The sequence below is a fragment of the Aythya fuligula genome, chromosome 3, assembly GCF_009819795.1.
Source record: "Aythya fuligula isolate bAytFul2 chromosome 3, bAytFul2.pri, whole genome shotgun sequence".
Classification (NCBI taxonomy): domain Eukaryota; kingdom Metazoa; phylum Chordata; class Aves; order Anseriformes; family Anatidae; genus Aythya; species Aythya fuligula.
In genome coordinates this window covers 61,685,855-61,711,475 of record NC_045561.1, presented here as the reverse complement: position 1 = coordinate 61,711,475, position 25,621 = coordinate 61,685,855, and the positions used below count along the sequence as shown (strand labels likewise).

The following is a 25,621-nucleotide window of genomic DNA, read 5'->3' as shown; positions in this document are numbered from 1 at the left end:
AAACTTCTTTTCTAAAAAGATTAAGATATAAATACTCCTAGTTTTTAATTCGAATTGCTATCAGTCTGATGGGTATCTACTTGCTCAGAACTTCCCTAGGAAGATTTTTTTTTCTTCTGCTTACCTTAGGAGAAAGCCCTTGGTTATTCTTTGTTAGGGCATTGCAGAAGGAGCACGTAGCACTGCTGAATGCTGTAGAGCAGAAAATTTCTTCCAAAGTGCTAGAACATCTGTTTGTTTGTTTTTTTTTCTTTTTCTTTTTTTTTTTTTTTTCTTTTTTTCAAGAGCCAAAGCATAAACGTGGTACTTGGAGCAGACTTCTCAGTTATTTGTATTTGGATGTTCAGATCATTCAATCTAAACTGTATGTGCATAGTTTAAAACCATCAGATGATGGGATGGTGCCGCTAGCCAAAATTATCATGCAATTATTTTAGTCAGTGGCATCTATCAAAGCCATTCCCTCGAGGCTCAGTCTGCACAGCAATCATTTCTAATGTCCCTATGCATTGTTATATTCACTTCTTCATACATTGTGTCTCCACCCAGATCCTAAGTTAATTTTTATTTTGTAAGAGGGATAAATGACCACCCTTTGCAGCCCTACAGGTTTTTACATTTTCTTTACATTCCATTAGTTTTGCTTTGAATCAAAGCCAAGGGATCGATCGGTCATGTCCGATTTCATACTCTGCTGCCTGCTGAGTTAATTTGGTCTGTGGAAGACCAGTGCTCTTGAAATGGAGGCCACACCAGCCCAGACTCCAGGCCTCGGTTAGAAACACAGGCCTTCGACATAGGAACCCTGCCTCAGCTGGGTCACAGCCACCCCCAAAGACAGATCAGAATTTGTATCTGTGAGAAACAAGATCAAAAATAAAAATAAAATAAATAAAATAAAATAAAATAAAATAAAATAAAATAAAATAAAATAAAATAAAATAAAATAAAATAAAATAAAATAAAATAAAATAAAATAAAGTGAGTTCCTAAAATAGGAATTTATGAGAAATCAGGGCCACTAGAGCTGAGGCTCTGATGCTAGAAACGTCTCCCCCACCAGCATGAGGCATTTGTCCTTTGCCCATGCCTGAAACCTAAGAGTAAATTACAGCACATACGCTTGAATCCTATAAGAAGCACGAGTGATTCCCACTTCAGTCTCTTCCCCCTAAAGGTTTCCCACTAACCAGTGGCCAGCTCTCAAAAAACACCAGCCCCGTTTCTTGGGGATTAGCTCAGATTTCCGTAGCGGTGCATCCTTCCCTCCAGCACAGGCCGTACTCCCTGAAAGACACGTTTGAGTCCAGAGCCTTTCCCTGCAGCAAAAGGGGTGGCTACAGCATCTTTTCTTCAGCCTCAGTATAATGCAGATGCATGGTTTGTGTATGTTTCAGATGATTTAAGGGAGCACTTTCTACACTTTTTCCTCCTGAGAGACGTGTTAACAGCCATCCAAACCAGCCAGACCCCCCCTGGGCCTTTCTCACCCATATGTTTCTGCTCTCACTGTCTCTCGAGGCAATGTACTCTCACACACCTGTCACTGGTGTTTTATTTTCATGTCTCTTCTTTCCACACTTGCTCACAAAGTCTCCAAGGCTTTATTTGGTTGCTTCAGTGGTCGCATAGCTTTGACTCAGACCTGGGTGTCCTCTTCTCCAGCTGCTTCCTCACCTGCTGGGTGGTTCTCAGGAGCACCCTCCTTAGCTCTTTTCAGTGAAGAAACTTGAAAACTGAGCAAGCATTGCATCGGCTGTGACTTACCCATCCTGTTGGGGAACTTGCTTTGCTGATCACAGCAGAAGCAGCTTGTTTGTGGGCTGGCACGTTTCTGTGCCACCTCTTCTCCCTCTCACCAGGTGACAGCAGCAGGCCAGCCTCCATCCCTCAGCCCCCCGGTAGGTATTTGCTTTTCCAGGGGGTAGGGAGGTGACAGCAGGCTGCTTTGGGACAATTTACCATGTTTCTGCACAGTAAGTGGTGTTGTTAAAGGACTGTGCATATGCGAGCTCGTTAATGGACTGTAGAATTAATTGTACTTGAAAGGGAAGTAGGGCCATGACATGGGGAAACGTGGCAAAGAACAGAAGTGCAGGTAACCCTTTGCCTTTGGATTTGAGCAAGAATTTGTGGTGGCTAAAGAAACTTCCTTGCTATAAGCATCTGTTTTAGGTGAAAACAGCTTACAGTGTGAATGCTAACACGCAGCAGATCTTATATGTGTGCACACGCATGAATCACTGAAGCTGAACTGTTGAACTCTCCGGCACAAACACGCCAGTTGCCTGCTGCCACTTGTCAAGCTGGCAAAGCAGAAGCAGCAGGTCTGAAACTTCCAGGAGATGCAAGACAGAAGCACCACCAAGGAGACTGGTCCCCCATCGTGCTTCTGCACCTGACTATTAGTATTAGGAAAGGTAAGGGTTTGGGTGTCAGAAAGTGTGCCGAAAAGATAGGTTCCTAAAAAGTAGTTTTGGAAAGACAGGAGCCTGGAAAGAAGTTAGGAGAGTGTGGTTGGAGGAAAGATCATGGAGGTGAGAGACATGCGTGGTGACAAATGCTGAGGGATGCCTCAGGATCTTGGCCAGTGACGCCTGAGATGGGAAACTGCGAGCAGTGGCACAGCAAGAGCCAGGGCCTCCCTGCCAGGAAGTGGGAACCCAGTGAGCATAAATGCAGGAACGTGAGGTAGCCAAGTAGGGTGGAAGCTATGATCTTGTTGGTTCTGCCACGAAGCCCAGTATTCAAATCCAGAATGGAGAGTTTGCTTCGTCTTACCCATGACAGCACTTAAATCATTGGTAGCAACTATTAAATAAATCAACAAACCTCAAAATATACCTCAAAATATCAGGTCCAAATACACTTCTTACAGCGTTGCAGCTTTTGATATGTGTGTAGGAACTGACTTTAATCTTCTTATAACACAGACTGTGTTTTCTTGTACTAATATACTGCTGTGAAATTGAGCCTGAGAAGAAGGAGGGCATGGAGGGAAGGTGGGTTTAATTTTGTTTTTATATCTTACTACCCAATTGTCACTAATGAGCAATAAATTAATCTTCTCCAAGACAAGCCTGTTTTGCCCATCACAGAAATTCACCAGCAATGTCCATGTTTTTATCTCAACCTTTCTTCATCGTCTTTCCCCTGTCCAGCTGGGGAGGGCAGTAAGAGAGTGTGGGAGGCACCTGGTGGCCAGCAGTGGTCAACCCACCACAACACTACAAGCAAAGCATAACCCCGAGTTAGAAAACTTTGAGTTCACGTAACAGTCACCTCACTTAAACTTGAATATTTTTTCCATTTTACTACAGACAAGCATTTACCAGCACTAGATTTGTTCCTTTTGGGGCAAGTTACCTGTTACCATGCAAAATAAAGCAGGCCATTGGTATCTTTCCAGCCCTCAGAACTGGCAGATCTAAACTCAGCCTCCACGCCAGACAATTTTAAGGACAATTATGTTCCAGTTCTTAGATTCAAACCACGGACCTCTTTATTTTAACAAGAACTATGCATCGCCCTTTCTGTTAAGGTATTTACCCATTTTGTTTTGTGTATTATCTCTTGTGACTCAGATGGGTTTGCTTTCGGTGGCACACCACAGTATGGTTAAAATTCTGATGGCAAATGAAGTGTCAGCCACCCCAGAAAATTCATCCCTCTTTCACATAAAGCCAACTTTGGTCTTGACACACCTCTTGATTGATTCCATAGATTCCTCTAGGAAAGCTCAGAATTCCTTAAACCTGTTTCTTGATGTGCTTTAGCATTGCAGCCATACTTTATGAAGACAAATCGGTAAGGATTATTCTCCAGGTGCCTTTAGAATGAAGATAATGAGTGCAAAAGCAACGTAAGCAGCTATTGGCAACTAAATGACTTCTCTGGAGCCCAAAGAAATGACTTTTCTCCAGTCTACAATTAACCTGTATGGATGGTTAATGGGCAACAGACTACGCCTTAGAAAGAACCCCTCAAAATTCAATACCTGATCCCCATGATTTCACTGATGATGTAGATCTGTGACTCCTCCATAAACCCTGCTTTCTGAATTTCCATGTTGGAAAATTTTCCAATACCTGTGCCAATTAGGATTTTTTAAACCAAGTCCTGTAAAAATTTGCATGTTGGCTAAAAGCAAACATATGCCTCAATAGCGAAGTGCAGAGGGACTCTCAAAGGGCTGCCAGCTACCCTTCCATTAAAAAACCTTGGAAACAAAAATGTCTTTGCCTTTGTGATGGTTCACTCAACAAATAAATAATGTTTTGGGGAAAAGAGAATCGGTGAAGATTGTAATTCATAAATACAGGATGGTTTCATATAGTTGGTTAAATTGTTCAGTTTCTGATCCAGTCACGTTTCCTAAAAAACAAGCAGTCTGCAATAGGAGCAGTAATTGTATCAGAGCAGCAGCTGATTGCTTCCATGTTTATTGGCCAGGACATCAACAGAGCTACTAATTCATACAATCTAACAGAAGTCAATTTTAATGCTGCTTCACAGCATTTGTAGTTGTCAAGCCATTAGAAAACAGTTCTGGAAAATGTTTTCATTTACCTGAGGTTTCACAAATAAGACTGTAGATTTACATACAGTACTTTTTGCATATATGTACCAAAACTCTTACTGAAGAAATAAATTACAAACAATGGTACAAAAGCACTCCAAACCAACTTTTGTTCAACAAGAACGTAACTGTGGGGATTTTACAGATTTATTTTTTGCATTACTCTTACAAGTAAGCAAACTATTCAGTTTATACAAAATAAACCTGGAGTTTTATATAGTTAAAAAAATCATCTTTGGCTAAACAAAGCTCTATATTTATACATATATTTTTATATATATACATATACACACATCAGATATTTTACATGACCATGTAGGAACCTGTACAAATACTTACAGTAGACAGAACATTAAAAAAAAAGTTTCATAATTTACAAAATAGGAATCCAGGTCAGAACCAAAACAGTCCCATCCCCCCCAACCTGTACAGATAAGAAAGTAAATAAACACAGACAAGGAATAAACAATTTCATAATAAAATACTGTCTGCTTTTCTGAGACAGAGAGGAAGCACTTAAGTAGTGAGGCTACTTCCCTCAGTGCCTTCGATATTGTGCACTTTTTGATCTATAAGGATATGATTAAAAAAATACTCTTCGTAGAGTCTGATTTTTCCACAAACATAAACGCTGCTCTGCCAGCTGACCATTCTGAGAACAAATTTGGTTAGATCTAAATCTCAAGTAAGTAAACAATTGTCGCAAACGTTTGTTAAGAACAACCATGGATAGGTACAGAAATCCCCAACAATATCACTAGGCCTTGCCTACGTAGCTCATCCGATCATCAAAAGCAAATGTTATAGAAGTATATGTGATGGAAGACTGCCAGAACAGGCATCATAACTTACTCAAGTAATTCCTTTTAACAGTTTCCAAAGTGCTGCCTAAAATGAGACTATACACTGTCTGGCAGCACGACAGTCGGTTCCACCGGTCATGTTTACAATATTCCAGAGGTGTCAGTGGCAACATCACTGATGAATTATCTGATGGTTTATTAGAGTGAAAAGTTGGTCCCGTTAGTTACTACGTCTCAGGAAGGGAGCCAAAAATCATTACGCTGAAACTGAAGAAGTGTTCATTGGGTTCTGGAAAATATAATTTAATCTAAGTTCAGAGGCAGTGTGTTTAAGTGAGCTAATCTCAGCAGCTGCCCTGACTGAATAAAGACTACAGCAGTTCTGATCCTCAGCACTGACTAAAACCTCAAACATCAATGAATCCATAATGAAAGCATGACCTGTGCAACCCTAGAGGGGTGGAAAAAGAAAGCTTTTTAGAAATTTGGGAAAACCAGCAACATGTATATGACGTGTGTGTTTGTGCATATAGATACATAAACACACTTTCAGTATGTGCTGGTGAAACTGGAAGCATTTATAAGAGTCCTTTAGAATCAAAAAATACCACAAATTTCCAAACAATTTGTAATGATAGATACAACTGCTGTCAAAACATGTCTAATTGTCAAGCTTTTGAAATTGCCTGTTTTGACAAAAAAAAATTTTCTCCCAATTAATTACTATAAAATAACATTTTGTAAGACTGTAAAAGTCTGTTTCTAAATTAGTAATAATATATATATATTTAAACAGAACAGAATGTTCATTATGCAGAAAACCTATGCACTAAAATTAATTTAACTTAAGCTAACTTAAGCACCTTTCCCAGATGTAGTTTGGAGAAGATAAATCAGCCTTTTCCAGATCAAAAAAAAAAAAAAGAAAAAAATTCCTTTATTTTTTTCTTTCAGAAAAAAATAATCTGCTATACAAAATTCAATGCTAAGTCTTTTTGAGTATCAGCAGAACTGCAAAGTCTTTTAAGTCTTCAAGATGGTTCTTGATAAATGAACACTCATCAGTCTATTTCACAGTTTAAAAGAAACTGAAGAACCGGTCACTGCATTAACGACTGGCTTCATCGTCTCCCAGCAGCTGGGACTCATTTTACTTGACTTCAAAAACCCAAATGTTAGGAGTCTAATCTAAGCCAACTGTCTAGACTTTCTCCATTGTCAATGGAGACAGATGGGCACCCTCAAGGAGAAATTCATTCATCTCTTTCTGTTGAACAGGAGACAGTAAGAAGCGGCTTACAGAGCATGCTTGAAGTTGAAGGCAAACCCTACACTCTGCTAGATGCTCCCCTTGAAACCCACTAATGAACAACTGACAAACAATAAAGAACCACCTAACCTTACCATCAGAATCTGATTACTGAATAAGCAGCTTCTGGAATTACTGAATTGTTGGAATCAGTGCCTTGACTTGTTTTAAAAGAAAAAGGCCTAACCTCTTAAAGTACCACTTCTTGTGCTTCAACATAACCGTAGCCTATCAGTCCCCAGGATTACCTACCAACTGGATTCCAAAGAACTCTTAACTTTTTAAAATCATGTTTTGATACCACCATATACAGTACTTCTGCCAAGATAAGCAAGAGCCACCATTTCTATTTGACTGCATTTGCCTACGGAACACATAGAACCAACAGATGTCATGCCCTTGAAGTGATATTGCTCCACTTGTATGTGCACATTCTTTCTCAGCAGTTTGTTCCTGACGTTTCCTCTGCATTACTCTGTTGCTCTGACAAAACATTTCAGAGGAAACACGGACAGGGAGGTAATAATTAACAGTGCATCAGATTTACCAAACTTTGTACTCTGACTTGGATACCTCCCGCTAATCCCACCACACGAACGCAGTGGCTATGGTCCATCACTGCTGGTAACAGCTAAACCCTGCAAACACAAAGCAGTTGGATGGTACATTTACTTGCACTTGGATTTCTTGAACAGCTTCATTAACTGCTTGAATCTTTCTGAAACCTAGTGGAGGACAAAAAAGGCACATTATTAAGGCCCTGGAATTTCATACCAAGACAGACTGATCTCACAGTTAAAAAAAACAAACAAGAAAACAAAAAAGAAAACTTATTTTGTGCTTCTTGTTAGCTTCTATTATGTTTTAAGGGGAGAATTTTCAGAGCACCACACCCACATTAACTGGATTTGTACTCCAAAGGATTTAGGAAGTCTTCCTGCATGCACCTTTGATATCTGAAATAGCCTCCAGGTTCATCCCAGAGGCCACTAGTGGTTTAACACACATTTCTTTCTTACCAGTGAGAGGGTTTGAAAGGCAAAAGACAAGGGCTTCAAATCAATTAGACCTGAATTTTGCTTACTCACTTAACTATAGGATTCAAATGAGAAAAAAAAAAAAAGCAAAAAAAAAAAAATTTTGTGCTACACAAAAAGCACACCTTATTGGCTATTTTCTACCCTCTTGTAGAACTGTTGTTTCAGGTATTTACAGCCCATGGTGGTGCAATTTGCCTCCCAAAAATTTTTACAAAACTGGTCTGCAGGTGAGAATCCAACATTTCTGAAGAATGCCATAAACACACAGACATCACTGTTTTACATATGCCAACCATCCACCTCAACAATTTCTAAATCCCTCAAAGCCATGTCAAGGCTATTGGTTTCTCCAAATTACTTTTCTTTATCTTATTGCTGCTTCAACACCAGTGATAGGCCCCTAGCCTATCACTGAACGCAGCAGTATCAAGGTGCCAATCAAGCAGATACTGATGAATCCCAGGACCATAATACTCTGTTAATGTGTATTTTTAAAAAGCGACATCTGGGAGAATCAGAGATTGATTTTTCAAGAATTCCCCAACAAAAGACATGAGGAAAAAACAACTCCAAATTAACAAAGATCTCCAGAGGTCTTTGTTCAACCGCAATCATAAAAATATCAACGTAGTTGTTATCAAGGAGAAGAATGGTAATACCTACCTGATTGGGGCTTTTGTTCAGCCTGGTGGCTAAGGAAACAAAGGTTTTACTTGATGGTCCTTTTCTCTGACATTCCAGTAAAATTTCTCGGTCGTCATTTCTACAGCAAAAATGGATTTTTAAAGTTTTAAGACAGATTTGGGATGTGCACAAACAACAAAAAAAACCCACACCTACATGAATATATAAAATTCTGAATACTTCCAAACTACAGGACATGAATTCAAATAGCAGCAATGAACTGATGGAGGACTCCCCCCTCTACTGGCACAGAACAAGAGTCAGTGCGAACAAGAAAGTGGCGGTGAGATTACGTTATCCTGTCAGGAAAGGCAGGATTATTAAAGGAGTTAGCCCCAAACCAACATGATTTAAAAGACTTTTATGCTTCTCAAGCAGAAACTTAAAGTTCAGTTGTAAGGAGCTCCTGAATTCCACAGGGGCCAGTAGTTTGAGGCAGACTTGTCTCAGTTTGCATGGCAAGGCAGCACCTTTCACCAAAGGCCCACAGAAGTTCAGAGACTAAACAGAGATGTCTGCTCCCCGTATTTGGCCTCATACAACAAACACACAGAGTGCATCTCCAGTTCAGATGAGAAAAACAGGACCAGGAGTCTATTCAGAAATGTGCCACTGATTTGCTGTTTGCCTTGTTTATCAGTTCAGGTATTTGTAAAATGTGTACAGACACTATCGTTATACAGTAGCTACCACAGATCTTTTGGTGAAACATGCCACATTCAATGAAATGTATTTAATTTCCTCCATTTCTCAGAAAAGCATAATGGTTAGCCTAAAAAAAAAAAAATAAAAGTCTATTTAAATAGCATAGCTCAAAGATGGACAAAGACTGAGACAGAGAAACCATGGTCATATCCACAAGGGAAATTTTAACAGTATCATCCTCCCTCACTGGTTTGTATGTTAAAAATCATATTGGCTTTTAGAGTCTTTTTATCCTGAAGGATTTTATTTTAAAAAGCTACCTCAAAACTTACTACACGTCTGAAGTTTACTTCAGAAAAACATCTGTCCTGAATTTTTTCAGAGCCTCTATATACGCTGTATGTACAGCACGTGTTCCCACACAGTGTCTGGGCTGAATACTCCACGAACGGAGCACACTGCTGCAGATGGAGCAGCAGAGACCCCAAAGCAGCAAACTGTTGGCTCTCGTGCCTTTTATCAGTGGGGGAAATCTGCAGCCACTGTCCTTTGTCCAGTCACCAGCGCCCCCAGGACTTGCAGGAACATCAAAGGCTTCCAGCCCTGCAGAGGCTGAGTGCAATTTTGGGGCAGGAGACCCAAAAATTACAGACAGTACAATATAGTAAAGGTCTTGTTACTTGAGCATATCAGCTTTAAAAACAAAAGCAGAAAATACCCATGCTTTGGTAGATCTGGGTAAGTGAAGGAATTAGTTATGACGTATGGAAGTCTGACTCTTTTTATGGCAAATCCGATTTAACCTACCCAAGAAATAATGAAAGATCATCCTCTTCCAAAGGCTGCTACATGAAGTAAATTCATTTCTTAAATTTGTTTTCCACAGGACAACAAGAGTGAAACAGACCGTGGTACCTTTCAATGGTACTCTAAGGGAAGAAATCATTTCCACAAAGCCATCCTGCACAGACAGAAACTCATGCACTGCTATTTGGAGGATACAGAGCTGAATAACTTCAGCTGTCAGCTAAATATCCTCTTTTTCCCACTTTCCAGTGTATTACATAGCTTAAAAAACAAAAGGAAAGAAGAAACAGATCAAATAGGAAATTATTACCTTGTCCAGGAAACTACTACTTCTCCCTTTTTTTTAATGATGTTTTTGGCATACAGACTAGGCGATGTTGCACACGAAGCCAAAGGAGAAGACTCTTTGTTTTGCTGCAGCTCATTGTTCTTAGCATAACATTGTTTGTGTCCCAAATTTATCTCTTCAGATTTTGTGTCACTTCCCTCGCTCTCTTCGCCCACTTCTTCTGTCTCTTTTCGTTGCCTTTTTGAGTTGGAATTCTCTCTGACAGCCTCCTTTTTACGTTTTTTATTACTTTTGTCATCTATACTTATCTGGGAGCCCACATCAGAATTCAGAGTGGGTTTTTCTTCAAGATTACATTCGCCTGTGACAGTCTCGTTGGAAAGCTCTTCTGTTAAGTCTATGAATCCATCAGAGCACTCTTCCAGTTCTTCTTTCCTATCACAGATTTCTGAGTTTCCTGTAGGAACTTGCTGACTCGTGTTCTCTGCAGCAGATCCCGCTACAAAACATGAAGTTTCTTTAACAGCATCGTCTGTTAAGTCTATGCACGACCCTGCACCGCATCCAACAGGAAACAAAGCTTGGGATTCAACACCTGCTTCACTTAAGTTTTCAGATACTTCCAATTTGTGTGTCTGAGACTGCTCAGAGCCTTCATTTGAGCTTTCAACGTTGCACTTATCTGCGTTTGAAGGTTTTCTACAGGGCCCAAGCAAGCCAGGAGTTGCTTCCCTTCCAGTGCTACTGTGAGACTCCTTTGGAGGCTGAGGCAAGGCAGAGTTTTGCTCTTGTCCAGTGCTGCCATAAGGCACCTGATCTGCCTTAATCAGATTGGGTTTGACAGTTTCCAGCATGGTGGCAGCTACGGCACCCTGCCTGCCCCTTTCTTTTTCACCACTTCTCACCTCTTTTTCACTCTTGGCTGAGGATGCCCGTGCCTCCTTCACTGAAGCCACCTGCTCAGAGGCTGCTGCGACGGAGGGCACTGCGCGCCTGATCTTCACGATGAAGTGATCGTTGGATTTCTCCATGATCACCGCTTGCATCGGCAGGCTGGGGCGGCACTGAAAGCCAGGAACAATCGGACGGCTGGTCCACGACGAAGAACAACTCGACCTACTGCTCGAGTTATCAGATTCTAAGGCCAAGTGAATGTCTTGTTCCGTGGCATCTTCCTCTTCAAGAAGCGCATCCTCGCTGTAATGTGCGCTGAGGACACCCTCGGGAGTTGAGCCAGAATTACTCTCAGGCTTCAGGAAGCTCAGGTGAGCATCTGATTTCAAAGGCGATGGGATAGTCAGGGAAACAGCCAGGTCCTCGAGGAGGATGGAGGAAACAAATGATTTGCTCTTTTGTAAACTGCATTCATCTTCTTTGCACGAAGTGGCGCCTGTAGGAACCTCAAACATGCAGCTTTCATCCAGCACGTCTGGATCGACAGACATCTGAAGCCTCGTGGTTAAAGAAGGAGCTCTCATGGGTGAAACAACAGGCCAGCTGATATCCTCCACCGATCGAGACTCCACAGCAGCCTCCTTCGGAGCAGCCTCTTGCACTAGCTCAGCAGCATTGCTTCGGCACTTCTGACTATCTGGAAACTGTTTTTCTGGTGTCCTGAACTCCCACTCGTGTCTGTCAATGTTGCTACCAACGTTTTTTTCCAAGAGATCAGAACCTTGCAACAAGCTTTTGAAAATCTCGCCCATCTGAGCATCACTTACAAGATTAAATGTAAGACTGGATGCTTGCTGTTCCGTGAGCAGCTCGTAACTCAGATCAGACTTGTTAGCATCTCTGGATAGCTGGAATCCTTCTTTGTCGTGTTTTACACCCTTCAAGGGAGTGACAGCGCCTTGCAAATTATTCTCTTTAGAGGGCTGCACTTTGGTTAGGGAATTCCTTGTGTTATCAATGGAGTTGAGACATTTTGTAAAGGTGGTTTTTGCTGCATCTGTTTTATTCTTCTCGTGGTGACCCTTAGCTCGGTGATAATCCACAATGTGCTTTGAAAGGATAAATTCTTCAGGTTTTTGAGATCTGGCTTTCAGAGACTTTTTTCTAGATCTTTGTACATCATTTTTATGGCCGATTTTGTGCTTTTGTTTTCCTGTTCTTTCATGCTTCCCTTCCTCACTCTCATTCCCCACCTTTACCATGTCACACTGTTTTACAATGATTCTCTTTATCTTGTCAAATAAGTAGTCGAGCTGTTCATCTACAAATTTCCATAACTGTTTTTTCATATCTGATACCTGTTGTTCAAAGAGACGGTCCACTATGGCATTCTTTTTAACTTGCTTAAGTTTTGCCTCTATAATATCACATATGTTCAATTTTAACGCCTCGCCCGATGTAGACATTTTGGAAAAGTTCAGGTATTTTATTAACGACGTAAAATTTATGATAGCAGATTCGATAATTCTGTGAAAATGCTGAACTGGGAAGTGTACCTTGAACTTCATGTAATTTTTCCTCATCTGCTTTCGTATAGCTCTTAGCATCTGCATGACTTCTTGCACGCTCGAAGGTTCAACTATAACTTGAACTATTTTTTCAAGACAAGTGATGCTCACTGTTTTAGTTTTCTTCATATCCTTTGAGGATCTGAAAGCCTGGTTTTTATGCCTCTCTCCATTCTTCTTTGTACTTACTTTCACAGAAACAAATTTTCCGTTATCTTCGCTGCAGCACACAGCTTTGTTCTTTTGATTCTGCGGACTGCTGGTCAAATTTCGTGTTTCAGGAGAAGTTTTTGGTCTTGAAATTTTGGGATTTTCAGAGCTTCTTTCTGGTTTAGATTTTCCTTCATCTTCATCACTACTTATGATTTCTCCTTCTTCTATTTCATCCGAAGAGATACTCAGCTGGGACTCCATCTCTAAATGCTCATCAGACATGCTGACTGGCTTTTGATTTTCTTTATTTACCTCCTTTGACAAATTCTTTGAGGGGCAAACAGCAACTGTGCCTTCAGGAATTAAATCTAGAAAAAGAAAACAGTTTGCTAATCACCAGCAAGAACACAATTATAAATAGATATTTTGAGGAAAACAGGATCCTATTCTGTAAAGTGACTCTGTCAGAGTTGTTAGATTGAAATCGCCACTGACAACTCAGGAAGCTTCAAAGGGCAAATAAGGACTTGCCATTTCACCAGAGACGCACGATCTACCTTACAAACATATCCATTGAGAAGAGAACAATCTGTAAGTTTCCATCAGTTTTGAACTTCTTTCCACTCCCTTTAACAAGTTTTATGAGCACTGCACAAGCTGAATTAACGTTGACATCATTAGGGATCAACATTTGCATACAATACTTGGTTTTCTCTGAACAGTCTCACAATGAAAACAAAATGAGCAGTATGAATACCCTATTAGAGTCAGCATTCAGCTAACTTCTCCCCCACTGACAAAAAGATCTACTTAACCCTGCAAGTCTTCCAATGCACTAACCTACTAAACAAAAAGAGAGGACCATTACATAGTAGGTGCCGTACACACGATAAACTCCTTTCGCAGTTTTTGATGCATTTAAGATTGCCAGCACCACAAAGAAGCAAAGTTTTTGTTTGTTTGTTTAAATTAGGAGAAAGCCTCAAGTTCAGGTTCCTGAATGACAGAAATAGGGAATGAGATACATGAAAGGAAAAGCTGATAGTTCTGCCAAAGGTAGAAATCCTTCCTGTAAGTTTACGTCCCCCCTATAAGTTTATCGTTTTATATTTTTGAGATCATTAAATATGCATTTAATAATTATTTAAAATTCAAAACGCTTTTGTTAAGAAATCTAAGCAATTGCAGTTAGCTACAAAGCAGCATATTGCCAAAGAAGAAAAGGCAAGCTAATTGCCAGTGTACAAAAAATCCACTGAAATGCCTATGTATTGGTTAATGAGTTTTGCAGCTAATTACAGGCTTGTCGGACACTCTAGTTAATAAAACTCCTGTGTTCAATCTCACATAGATTAGACTGCTTAACGACTTCTAACAAACATTTCATCTTTTTATGATCCTATCTGAATTTCTTCCCATAGAAAAACGAACTTGTGATTAATGCTTTTGAGAAGTATTTGAAAATGTTCACACGGATTCTACGGGAGCAAAAACGTATTTCTTTCCTGCCTCCATTCCAGTCTCACAAGGATCGACACCTTCCCAAACTCATCAATGTGATGCTTTGACAAACTAAAGCACAAAATAGAAGTGGTCAAAAGGCACTATGAAATGTCCCCCTTCCTGCTCAACAGTAGAGATGGGAGTGCTGAATAGCAAGGCCAAGAGAAGCCAGAACCTCCCATCAATTCAGCAGATGCAGAACATTTGACAGGCATATTGCTAGTTAGATCACAAAGGAAACGAGGCATCTGACTTCACAGATGGAATCGCTGCTCTGTGATACGGTAACAGGTTGTGGACAGGACTGGCTCCTCTAATAAGCGACCCAGGGAAACGGCACAATATGAGAAAAATACTTTGATGTGATGTTCAACTACTCTGCTCCCACATCGCCCCAGCCAGTTCAGAGAATACAAACCACTGCATGAATGAAACCAACCACTACAGCAGCTCACACTTGAGAGTGTAGCTTTCTGAAGTACAAGGGAGAGAATTTGAGACTACCCCACACTAACATTCACAAAACAAAGCAAAGCAAAACAAAGGTTATGACCTGAAACATAAGAAAAAGGCTCTCAGTGTAGCTCTCCCATTCCTCTTCTACTAGGAAGTCAAAACTTCCAAGAAAACTTTTTAGTGGTTGCAGAGCATTACAGGAAGCTTTAAGAATCACACAAGGAAAAGATTTAAATGTTGAGTTCAGCATTTTCTCTTCCTTTTTGTGCTGCCACCATATTTTCTCTCTTTGACATTATGTTTAGGAGTCAGCTCTTAATGGTGTATCCTAGTGTTCTCTGATTTGTTCTACTTTTTTGCCCCTGACTGTCTCACAGTTATAAAATATACCTTAAAATTCAGAGTGAAATTCACCCAAATGGAGAGTTCTCTCAGCTGACACTCTCAGGTACTCTTTCCAGTTTTCATACAAATAAATACTTGACAGAATAGAATCCTAATTAACTTTTGCCTCTAACATTTCAGAGAAATACCTGATGAGATATAGCCAGAAGTGACCACAATTAAGAAACATACATATATGATTTTTGAGAAGTTTGTAAATCTACTTATTTCAACCATTCAGTGTTAAGCAGTAACTCCAGTTTTGCTTGCCCTACAGTTCCATTGGCTACAACCTTGACTGTAGCATTACATGGTTCCATATAAACAAAAGGATCGTTATGACTTACACAGCTAAAGAAGCAACCTGTACTTCTGAGAAAGCAGTTAAAAAAAGTCATTTCTGCTTTCCATGAATGCCTCTTTTAAGGCTTTATGGCCAAAACAAATTAGAGCACATATGTGTGAATACCTTTGTTATAACTCTTCCCGAGACCTTTGCAGGGACTCTCCATCCTAAGTGCTTTTGCCAGAGGGCGCATCGGGCTGTTGAGCGGGCTGATAGCTTTCGGAATGTACCTCAAGTGATTGAGATCGATGCTCAGTATTGAGCTGTCATCATCAACAGGTACCGGGTTGGTTTCTCTCTCTTTAGCTCTAGAGTGCACCTCACTGCTAAGAGATGTTGTTGGACTGATTTCAGTGAAGCCCGGCCCCAGAGCACAGGGATTCTGGTCGAGCAATGGTGCATCTGGATCAGTTGCTGCAGTTCTGTCAGGTGACTGAGACGTGCTCATGCTCATTTCACAGACAGTCTTCTCCTCAACAGGAGGCTCCAGATTTTCTGCAGCCAAGTGATCGCCATCCTTCACTACTTCCATTAAAGAGTCTGGTTTTGTTTCACTGATGTCACCTGCAGCCTCCTCACAGGACTCCAAGTCACCAGAACTTTGGGCTTCCAAGTCCCCTAAGCCAAGGTTTTGAGAGCCATGGTGGTCTGCTGAGTTTTCCATGTCAGCAGCTAGCCATGTTTTATCTTCCTCTTCTTTCTCTGTTGCTGACTCAGGAAGGGCTCCCGGACTTTCACTGCGTGGTTCAGACTGCACCACTTCTGCTGCTGGCACGTTATCGTCCTGCATCACCCCCACTGCCACGGGCAAGTTCTCACATGGTGCCACGCTCCCTGCCACCTCCAGGGAGGGAGCTTCAGGGTGATCCAGATCCATCACGGCCACTGCTGAGGCTTCTGATTCAACCGGACCACAAGCCTCTGCTGCTGCTGACAAGGTTTCAGCCAGCATCTCCTCAGGAACCAGGACCTCTGCTGCTCCTGGCAAGGCCGGGGACTCTATCTGGCTCGCTACCAGTTCTGGTGAGGTTTCTGAGCTCACTTCATCAGTTGTCACTGCTGGCGGTGCTTCAGGCTGTGCTGGATCTGCTGCTGTTCCTTTCAAGGCTTCATTTTCAGAACTGACAGAAGCAGGCACTGCTGGTTCCACGCTGGTTTCAGCTGTGCTGTCCTGAACTTGTAGTGTTGAATTAGCCTGCTCTGCAGGAGCACAGTTAACAGGGTGGGCAGTGTCTACCATTTCTGCCTGCAGAGTGAGCTCTGCAGTTCCCTCATCGGTGGCCTTTTGGGAAGATGTTTTAAGTCCATCAGGTGGAGAAAGGCATTGTTTTTTTGCAGGCGACAGAGTTAAATTCAGCTTTTCCATAAAGCTAAGTTTTAAGTCCTTGCTTTTTGTCACAGTGTGATCTTTAGTTTTGGAAAATTTATGGTCTTTTAAACCGTCTGCTACTCTTGATGTTTCTTCTGACTTAGAGGACTTGTTTCGTTCACTTTTTGCAATGTCTGTACCCTTCTTGAATTCCTTTGTGTACTGGTGAGAAATCTCTTTTGTAACTTTTCTTTCATTCCTAGAATGTCGATTTTCATCTTGATTGTCCCTCTCTCTTTTCCTTTTTTCTTCGGTTCTGTGCTTCTCCGATTTGGAATGTGCTGTTTCCCATTCATACCTGCTACTGTTTTCCTTGAAGCGTGCATGTTTATGCTCTCTGCTACTGGAATTAGAAGGTGAGGACCTCCCTTCTCGAAAGCTGTGATCATTTGCTCCTCTGTCTCTCTTGCAGTCAGTGTCTCTTCCTTTTCTAGACTCCTCCACGCGACATTTACGTGATTCATGAAGAGTCTTTGAATGTTCACTCTTTGAATGTGGACTGCTCCCTCTACCAGACCTTCTTGGCTGCTCCTGCAGCTTCTCATTTAGTTTAAGTTTTTGGCCAGAGGTTTTTTCGTCTTTATCATGTGTTTTAATGTCCTTTTTAATCGCATTTGGTGATCTCTCATCTGCATACAATTCTCTTGTTAGACATCTGTCTTTACCAGTAGCTTGTTTCTCCCAAGAAGAAACGCCCCTTTCTATTCTTCTGTCTACAGCTGGGCTGCTTTTGAGTTTTATGCTCTGACTTTTTTGTTGCAACTCATTTTTACTAACCTTCTCCGGAAGGGTCTTCAGCTTTTGATGAGGATCTGAATTCCCCTCTTCACTTTCAACACCGTTAGAGTTACCACTGTTACCAGTGCTCTGATGTACTTCTCTTTTGTACTTGGTGACAGTTCCCCTACTGTATTGTTCATCACTTTTCATTTCTTTTTTCTCCTTTCTGTTATCCTTGTTGCAACTATGGTCATGGTTCGGTAGACATAAATGAGCACCATCGCCGCAGAGCTCTTCAGGAGGGTATCTCAGTACGTACGGAGTGTTTCTTTTTTCAGAGCTAAACTTCCCATTGTCCCCATTGTGAGATGAGTAACTGTGGTGCATATCCTTTGAGCAGTCATTTTTCACTCTATGTTCTGTCTTTACGTTGTCACCTAAGTCAGAAGGTCTGAATTTGGATTCTTTAGCTTTACACATCTCCGAACACCGTCCGTTGGTTGATCCAGGAAGATACGCTCTGGTGAAGCTACTTCGATGATTGGGAAATTCCGATAGCCTGTTTATACAAAGAAAAAGCACACCTCGTGTTAGTTTTGAGATGTATTTAAAAATAACTAAACCCAAATTACAGCGGCCAAAAGCCAAATTACAATATCTCTCTACAAGCTTGTCATCCTTTCTTCCAGCTCCAAGTTGAAGAAAACATGGGATAAAAGGGAAGTTAAATAATTTCTACTAATACACAGTAAAATCATATAATTTGTACACATATACCCCAAATGAAATTTGTGTAAGGAAAAAGCAAGATCTGTGGAAAAATACTGTATTAGGTCTAATTAACGCTTTTAATAATTTAAATTAATATTTCACTATCCAGCAAGAAAAAGAGTCTTTTGTTAGGAAAAAGTTGTTCTTTACATACCCATGGTTTGCAGTATCAGTGATTAAAAACAAAAAAAGAGCAATTCAATAGTTTACTACCCTGCAGACTGGCAGCCACAATAGGCACACAACCGTGCTTACTCTACCCACCGTGAAAACAAACTACTGAGGTTGAAACTTGCTGCAAGCTACGGGAAGCAAGTAGTAAACTACAATAATCAAGCCTCATCAAGGCCACGTGCTACTGCTGCAAGGTCATCATAAGAAAAAAATACAAAATTAAAAAGGCACACGTAATCTGTATAGCCTGAACTCTTACTCACTACTGCAAGTACTCATTAAAGTTACCTCACCAGAACAAAAAACAAGACATTCCTGCCAGGTTCAACAAATTGCTTCGTAACAAGGACATGATTAAAGGCAGTGGTGACTTTCTTAAACACCTTCTACTATTCTCGAAAGAATCATAGATTGTGTCTAATCCATGCAGAAGAAAACAGAAATAGAAGTGATACCAATAAATGATGGCAGCAAACCGCCTTTTAATTTAGTCAAGCATAAAGTAGCAGTGTCCAATTGTAAGAAAGCAGTTCTTTACCTCCACTACATAACAGAATTGGTTTTGCTTTTTAAAACAGCACACTCCTTTTGGAATGAAGCAGTAAATTTAAATGTGTAACAATCAGCTTAACTACCGGCTATATTCCAAAATTGTGCAATTGCGTGATGAGAATGGAGCTTCGCATTGAATAACGCTGCTCCTGTTGTAATCCAAAGCCCTTTCCTATATTTTTGTTTAATTTTGAACTGTACTGTCAAGATTTTACCATTAAATCTGTATTCATGAGTGGTGAATGTAATTGTGTAGAACAATTTTTTTTTTTGAGATAAACACTAACAATTTTCCTGAAAGATATAATCTTTGAAGTAGCCTTCACAGACAGGCTGCTGAAGGTGAGCTCATTTATTACAGACCATGCAACAGGCAAGGCGTATGTCTAAGACCTCCACGTGCCACTGTCCTCATGATTTTCCACAACAGATGCCTCCAAAACAGCTAGGTTAAGTATCTCATTCAAGAGTTTTCACCACCATCAGAAGGTACTGCAACAGAGTCTGAAAAATTTTTAGTGACAGTGAGTATTCAAAACAAGAATATACTTTAAAAAATGTAATTTGGAACACTAAATACTATGCTCAAGGTGTGAAAGTGACTGTTATTGTTTCACAACCAATCAACTGAAAGAATTACACAAGGCAAAACCTCTTGGCTTCAATCCGATAACTTCTAATTTTCTTGATTTGGAAAAAAATGGCACAGTTAATACACATACAGCCTCTAGCAGGGTAATAGCAAATAAACCTTTTTTATGACACTTTTGGTGCAAGAAAGCGTCAAACTGAAACACAGACAAACTGATGATGTGGCTGACATCACACAAGTGACAAGCAGGTGACCTTGCAATAAGCTAGGGGTCCTAAATTGTGGACTATTACTGTGGTTTCAAGCAGTCTAAAAACCTTACACTCAATTACTGCATACTTAAGTATTTCCAAACCTTCCTTACAGTAAGATTAGTAATACACAGAAATAACCAAAAACCCAAAAATCCTCTAGCTGCTGTCCTCCACCACTGGGAAAGAGGATTTTCACATCTTGCTTTAAAAATATCATATAGTTTCCTTATGTCTGTTCATTGACTGAGAAATTTCGTGGAATTCATCTGTCTGCGACTATAAAATAGAGCAGTTCCAAAGCTGAACCATGCAAAATATCCACTTTGAAACATGCAAGGTTGTTAGATAACCCAACACAAATGGGTGATTAAACAAATCAAACTAACAAAAAAAAAAAAGAAGTGACTGACAAGGCAGTCACCCTTTGCATTGCTCCTTGTTTTTTCAATCAGAAACCAAAGATCTCACCAAGCAAAAAAAAATAAATACCTGCTTTCTCAGACACACTATTGCAAAACTACTGTTATTTACTAGCTAATGATTTTACTTAGAATACACACAAAGTTTGTAAGAAGTATATCAAGGTGATCACACAAAAAGCATGTTTGAAGTTCCACTGAAGTTCCTAGCTGTACCTTTGATGGAGATTACTGATTTCTTCATCCTTACGGTTAATTTCCACTCTTGCTGTTTTGATAAGTGCTGAAATATTCTTTTTAAGAGCTTGGTTCTCATTCTGTAGAATGATGTTCTGTTTTTTAAATAAATACAAAAAGAAAGTGAGAAGAGTAGGGAGAGCAGGAAAGAGAGAGAAAATGAGAATTAGTTTAGGAATCCAAATACATAACAAAACAGTACAAGACAATTGTTAGAAAAAGACTTATCATATGTACACTGACAAGTGAACATTAAAAAAAAATGTTTAGAGAAGTCAGAATTACTGAGATTCAAAGGATTTTTATTTTTTTTAATTATTACTACTTTTTAAACATCATTCATATTTCTGCTCCCATTTATGTTCCAGGTAGTTACTTAGAAAACAAAACAAAACAACAGAGCTAAAAACCTACAATCCTCCCTTTTGCTTCATTCGTTTACTCAATTTGTTGCTTTCATGGTCACTGCATCAAATAACAGATGTAGTTTTTAACAGCTTTCAAGAGATTGAGGGAAGGTATCAAACACAACTTTGGGTGCTCTATCGTTCTCACATTTCTAGACACTTTGTTCTAGAAGCCTGTCTGTCAATTCCAGAGACAGCCCTTCTTTTAATAACTGTCCTCAGCAAAGCCAGAGTAGAGCACGTATGCTGTCCTCAGAGCAGCATACAGATTTTGCAGGAAACAATACAGAGGTGCCATAGAGCAGAAACTGCTTACTATTTCAAAGCATAGAATATTTGGGACTTATCTGTAACACACAGTAGAGCACGTAGCAGAATTGCCCAAGGTAACCGAATTATATGGGATGGCACAGCACAGGGACACCAGCTCAAGCTGAAGATAAGTTCAGCCTTATCAAAACGGCACTCTGCTGAACGCAGCCATCCTCTTCCAGCTCTAATGACAGCTTGGGTTCCTTGCAACCTGCTTCCTACTGCATTACAGACAGATTTTTATCAACCAGAAAACCATGGATTTTTCTGATAAACAGTTATTTAACATGCTTATTTTTTAATTAAGGAGACAGAAGGTAACTTTTTAAGCAATTCAAGTCTTACTGCATGCAACTCTGTAAAACAAGTCAAGTTACCTGATTTTGTCACACGATATCCTAACAACTCTCCTGACACCTACAGAGGTGTTTTACAATCCATCCGTGTAATGAATTAATTCTAAAGAGAATATGAAATGAACTCTCTCTTTCTAAGCAATATTCAGTTTGCTTCACATAAATCTTAACAATGTTGCCCTTTGAACTACTGTACCTGTGCCTGTATTTCCTTAAATTTCTTCATCAACTCTTTAATTTGCTGTTGACATTTTCCATACTCTGCCTGCAACTGTCAAAGAGAGAAGAATTCACAATACAGAAGTGGACTTAATCACATAAAAAAGCGACTCCTCTACACTTACAATGTGCTAACACAGCAATTTATGTTACAAAGCTCTGTTTTTCCAAAAATACATTTCCAAAGCCATATTAAAACAAAAAGCTTCAATACACTCCAACAGGCATAAAACTCACTAAAACGTCACAGACATTCAGATAAGAGGGAACCTGTATGTGCTTGCCCAACAGTCAGGCTAGAGAGTAACAGGAAGTCAAAGTATTGTGAAATTAAAGACAAGATTATTGGGAAGCAGGAACTCTCTTAGCCCTACAGATGGGAACGTGTTTGTCAGATTATCTATAATACAAAATAGGTAAGGAAAAATATGACACAGAGTTAACTAAAAAACAGACTGCCAAGGACACGCTCTTGTCAAGATCACAACATTAAGTAAAAAGCATTTAGTGTGAGCCCTTCTTTAAAATTAGATAGCAATAAAACTTTCACACAAAAAGTGACGACTTCCTTATTTGCTGTTTTTGACAGTCAATTGTTTTCAAACTTTTGAAGTGGCATTTTCATCATTTAGCAGCTTACTGGATGTTTTGCTCCTGCTTCTCCTCTAGTGTGTATCTGTGGACTCTTTTCCCTTTTACTCTGAATCTTGAGTTTATAGTTAAAATGTGTCTTATTGACCAGGATGCGTGATGCTGCACGAGCAAGCGTTCTGCTCATTTGCTAGAAGCAGTTATCTACTGCATAGCTGTCTCCAGTCTTGAGTACATGAGTTCGATTCATGCCCTATTTGCATTAGACTGCTAAAATTTCTTGGGTGAAACATCAAGACCAACCTTGTATCAGAAGGCTGAACAAACATTTACTTAGAAAGAAACCCTGGTAAATTTCTCTGTCACATAACTGATACAACTTGCATGCAAAAGGATGCTAAATGAGGACAGACCATGCCACAGAGACAGCGAAAGATTTACCGATTCTGATAAACTTGCTGACAACAGCTTTATGAACAAACTCTTGGTTTTATTCCTTTACTTAAAAGCAGTTTCCCTGTTTTCCCAATAATGTGAGCATACTGACATACATTTTTGCAAGTTAAAAATGAAAATTGGGAAAAAAAAAAACAGAAACAGTAAAATTATTTTTGTCATATTAATACCCACCTCATTGTAAGATGCTTCCTTTGCAGTTCCTTCTTCAATCAAGATCTCATCAAACAAGTTTAAACTGTTTCCAGCTGGTGTAGAATTTGGAGCAGAGTTGTCTGTAGAAAGAAAAATAAATTACACAAAGGAATTTTCCCAGCTAGACTGCACTGTGTCACCAAGGAGAAGACATGACATTATCTGAAGAAATTCCCATCCTGAATTTCAGCATTTCTGTTAGTTTTATTGGAATTATGTGATCCAATTTACATCAACATAAAAAGTAATGATGAAAATTAAAGTTCAACTGAAAGCACCACGTTAGAACAATTACAGAATACCCAACAACAAAGATGGGTGCATTTTGTGACTCACTGATAAGTTGTTTTGAGTCAAAGGAGAGCTTCCTCGCAGTAAAACTACCTCATTTACACAGCATGAAGGGCTACACCTAAGCAGTGATGCAAGGTTCCACAATTCTAGAGCTACCACGTAGCAGAAAGCTAGAATAAATATGCACATCCTACAAGTTGTTCAGCTTTTGGCCAGACTTGTCTTTGAAGTATTTGCAGTTGAAAAGCATTTTTGAGAAAAAGAAAACTCAGTTGCCAACGACCTACACATTCACAAACACAAATTAGTTGTTCAGAATAAAATGGGAGGAAGAAAGAAGGAAAGGAGCTACTGTGGAGTTGGTGTGGGGTTGAATACCATGCTGCTTCTGCTGAATAAATGTTCTGTGCTGCTTTATGGTCCCTCACAATGTAAATTCCCTTGTTTTAGTTCCAAAGACATTAAAAGAAAAACAAAAGATACACCCAAATTATTTAGATGACAGTGCTCTTTCCTCAGTGGGCCTGTGCGCTCTGTTCACCTAGCACACATTACTGACAAGACCTGATTTACAACACCTCTGAAACACGGATGAATTTACAGCCAAATAAACGAAGTAAGCTATCAAACCTGCGCTTCAATCTTTGGATGATACTGTAATGCAAGAAGTATTAACGCACTGCAAGAAGATGTGCAAACATGACGTGCTGTCATGTAGCAAAAATCTCACCCATCTTCTTTTTAAATAATAAAAAAAAAAATCCCTCAGAACTAGACTGTATCAAATAATTTGTACCATGGGAAATGTCTGCATTTTGTTACCTCAATGCTCCCTGCACCTTTTATTTTTACACAACAATGTATTTCAGTACCTGAAATATGGACTTATATATCTTAAACATGCTAACAAATATAAAATGGAAACTGATGTACAGATGCGTTATGGCTACAGGACGCAGTATAGTCCTTCCATAAGAATTAAGGGAACTCACAGAATAAGGTCATCACAGAATAAGGTCATCACTTGTTCAAATACTAGAAACTGCATTTAATGAAATTGGACTTTACGACTCCTAAAAAAGAACACATTATGGGTCCATTTCTTTCTTACCTTAAATGAAATTATGGTGACACATAAAAGAGGAAAATTACCTACATTAGCACGTGAAATTACCAAGAATGTAGCAAAAGATCAAAAGGACCTACTGAATGTACTCTATCGTACAGAAAAAGTATGTTTTGGAGCTCTCACTGCTGATTTAGTGATCAGTGACTGTTGGCTCTGGTCCTGAAGCTATTTAGAAAACACAAAAGGAAGGTGCATTTTCCACAGTAATGTGTCTTGTAGCGAGGCACAGAGTTGAGGTTTCTCTGCACCCTTCTATATGCCCCAGGTCTCTTTAAATAACCAGCATCACGTGAAAACTACCCCATAATTTAGCTAAAACATTTAAGAATTCTCAGCTGTATTTGCACAGAGCATAACGTGGATGTCTTCAATTTAAACAAGTAGAACACTGAACTATATGCCAGCCCAGCTAAACCTAAACCTGATGCTAACTGCTGCCTCGCTTGAAACCAGCCTGGAAAGCACGGTGGCTACGATTCTTGGAGCAAGATGTGTCCGTACCCACCAGGAACCGTCAAGCCGTTGTCCAACCCATCGTAAATATCCACTGAGCTCTCATCGCCTTCCTTGAAGGGGGAAGCTTCAGCTAAAGAGAAAAAGAGGTAAGAAAATAAAGCAGACAGCGTAGCAGCGTAAACATTTAACACATTCAGACTTCTAACTTTGTTGTAGTTACAGCTCTGACCCTGTAAGAGCACCAGCAGCAGCTGCTATGGAGAAAAAGGCGAAACCTCAGCCCCCTGCGCCCGGCCGGCCGTTGGCGACCCCCCCCACAAACCCCTCACAGGCAGCACCCCCCCCTCCCTCCCCCCTCCCTCCCCTCCCCTCTGCCCTCACCGTCGCAGCGGCTGCCCGGCCCGCCCTGCCCCGCCGCCATGGCCCGGCCCGGCCCGGCCTCCCTACGGCCTCGCCATGGGCACGGAGCCGCCTCAGCAGCCCCCGCGGCTCCGACCGGGGGCGACACCGGCGCCCGGGACCCGGCAGGGACCTGAGGGGACCGGGGAGGGGAGGGAGGGGAGGGAGGGGTGGGGGGGGGGCGCCGCCCGCCCGCTCCCAGCGCTCCGCCGCCGCCGCCGCCGCCGCTCCGCAGGCCGGGCGCTGAGGGGCGGGGAGG

The 25,621-nt window shown here is 40.5% G+C and overlaps 1 protein-coding gene across 1 annotated transcript; it reads right to left on the bottom strand.

Annotated features, from left to right (window-relative positions):
- Positions 1 to 6,355: 6,355 nt before the first annotated feature.
- Positions 6,356 to 25,384, bottom strand: CASP8AP2 (caspase 8 associated protein 2). The gene is made up of 9 exons (XM_032183907.1): positions 25,345 to 25,384; positions 25,013 to 25,093; positions 23,064 to 23,164; positions 21,820 to 21,894; positions 20,528 to 20,643; positions 15,584 to 18,108; positions 10,178 to 13,139; positions 8,395 to 8,494; positions 6,356 to 7,416 (listed from the first exon to the last, which is right to left on the bottom strand). The coding sequence occupies exons 1-9, from the start codon at positions 25,382 to 25,384 to the stop codon at positions 7,360 to 7,362; spliced, it is 6,057 nt and encodes a 2,018-aa protein (XP_032039798.1). The 3' UTR covers positions 6,356 to 7,359.
- Between the last annotated feature and the right edge of the window lie 237 nt (positions 25,385 to 25,621).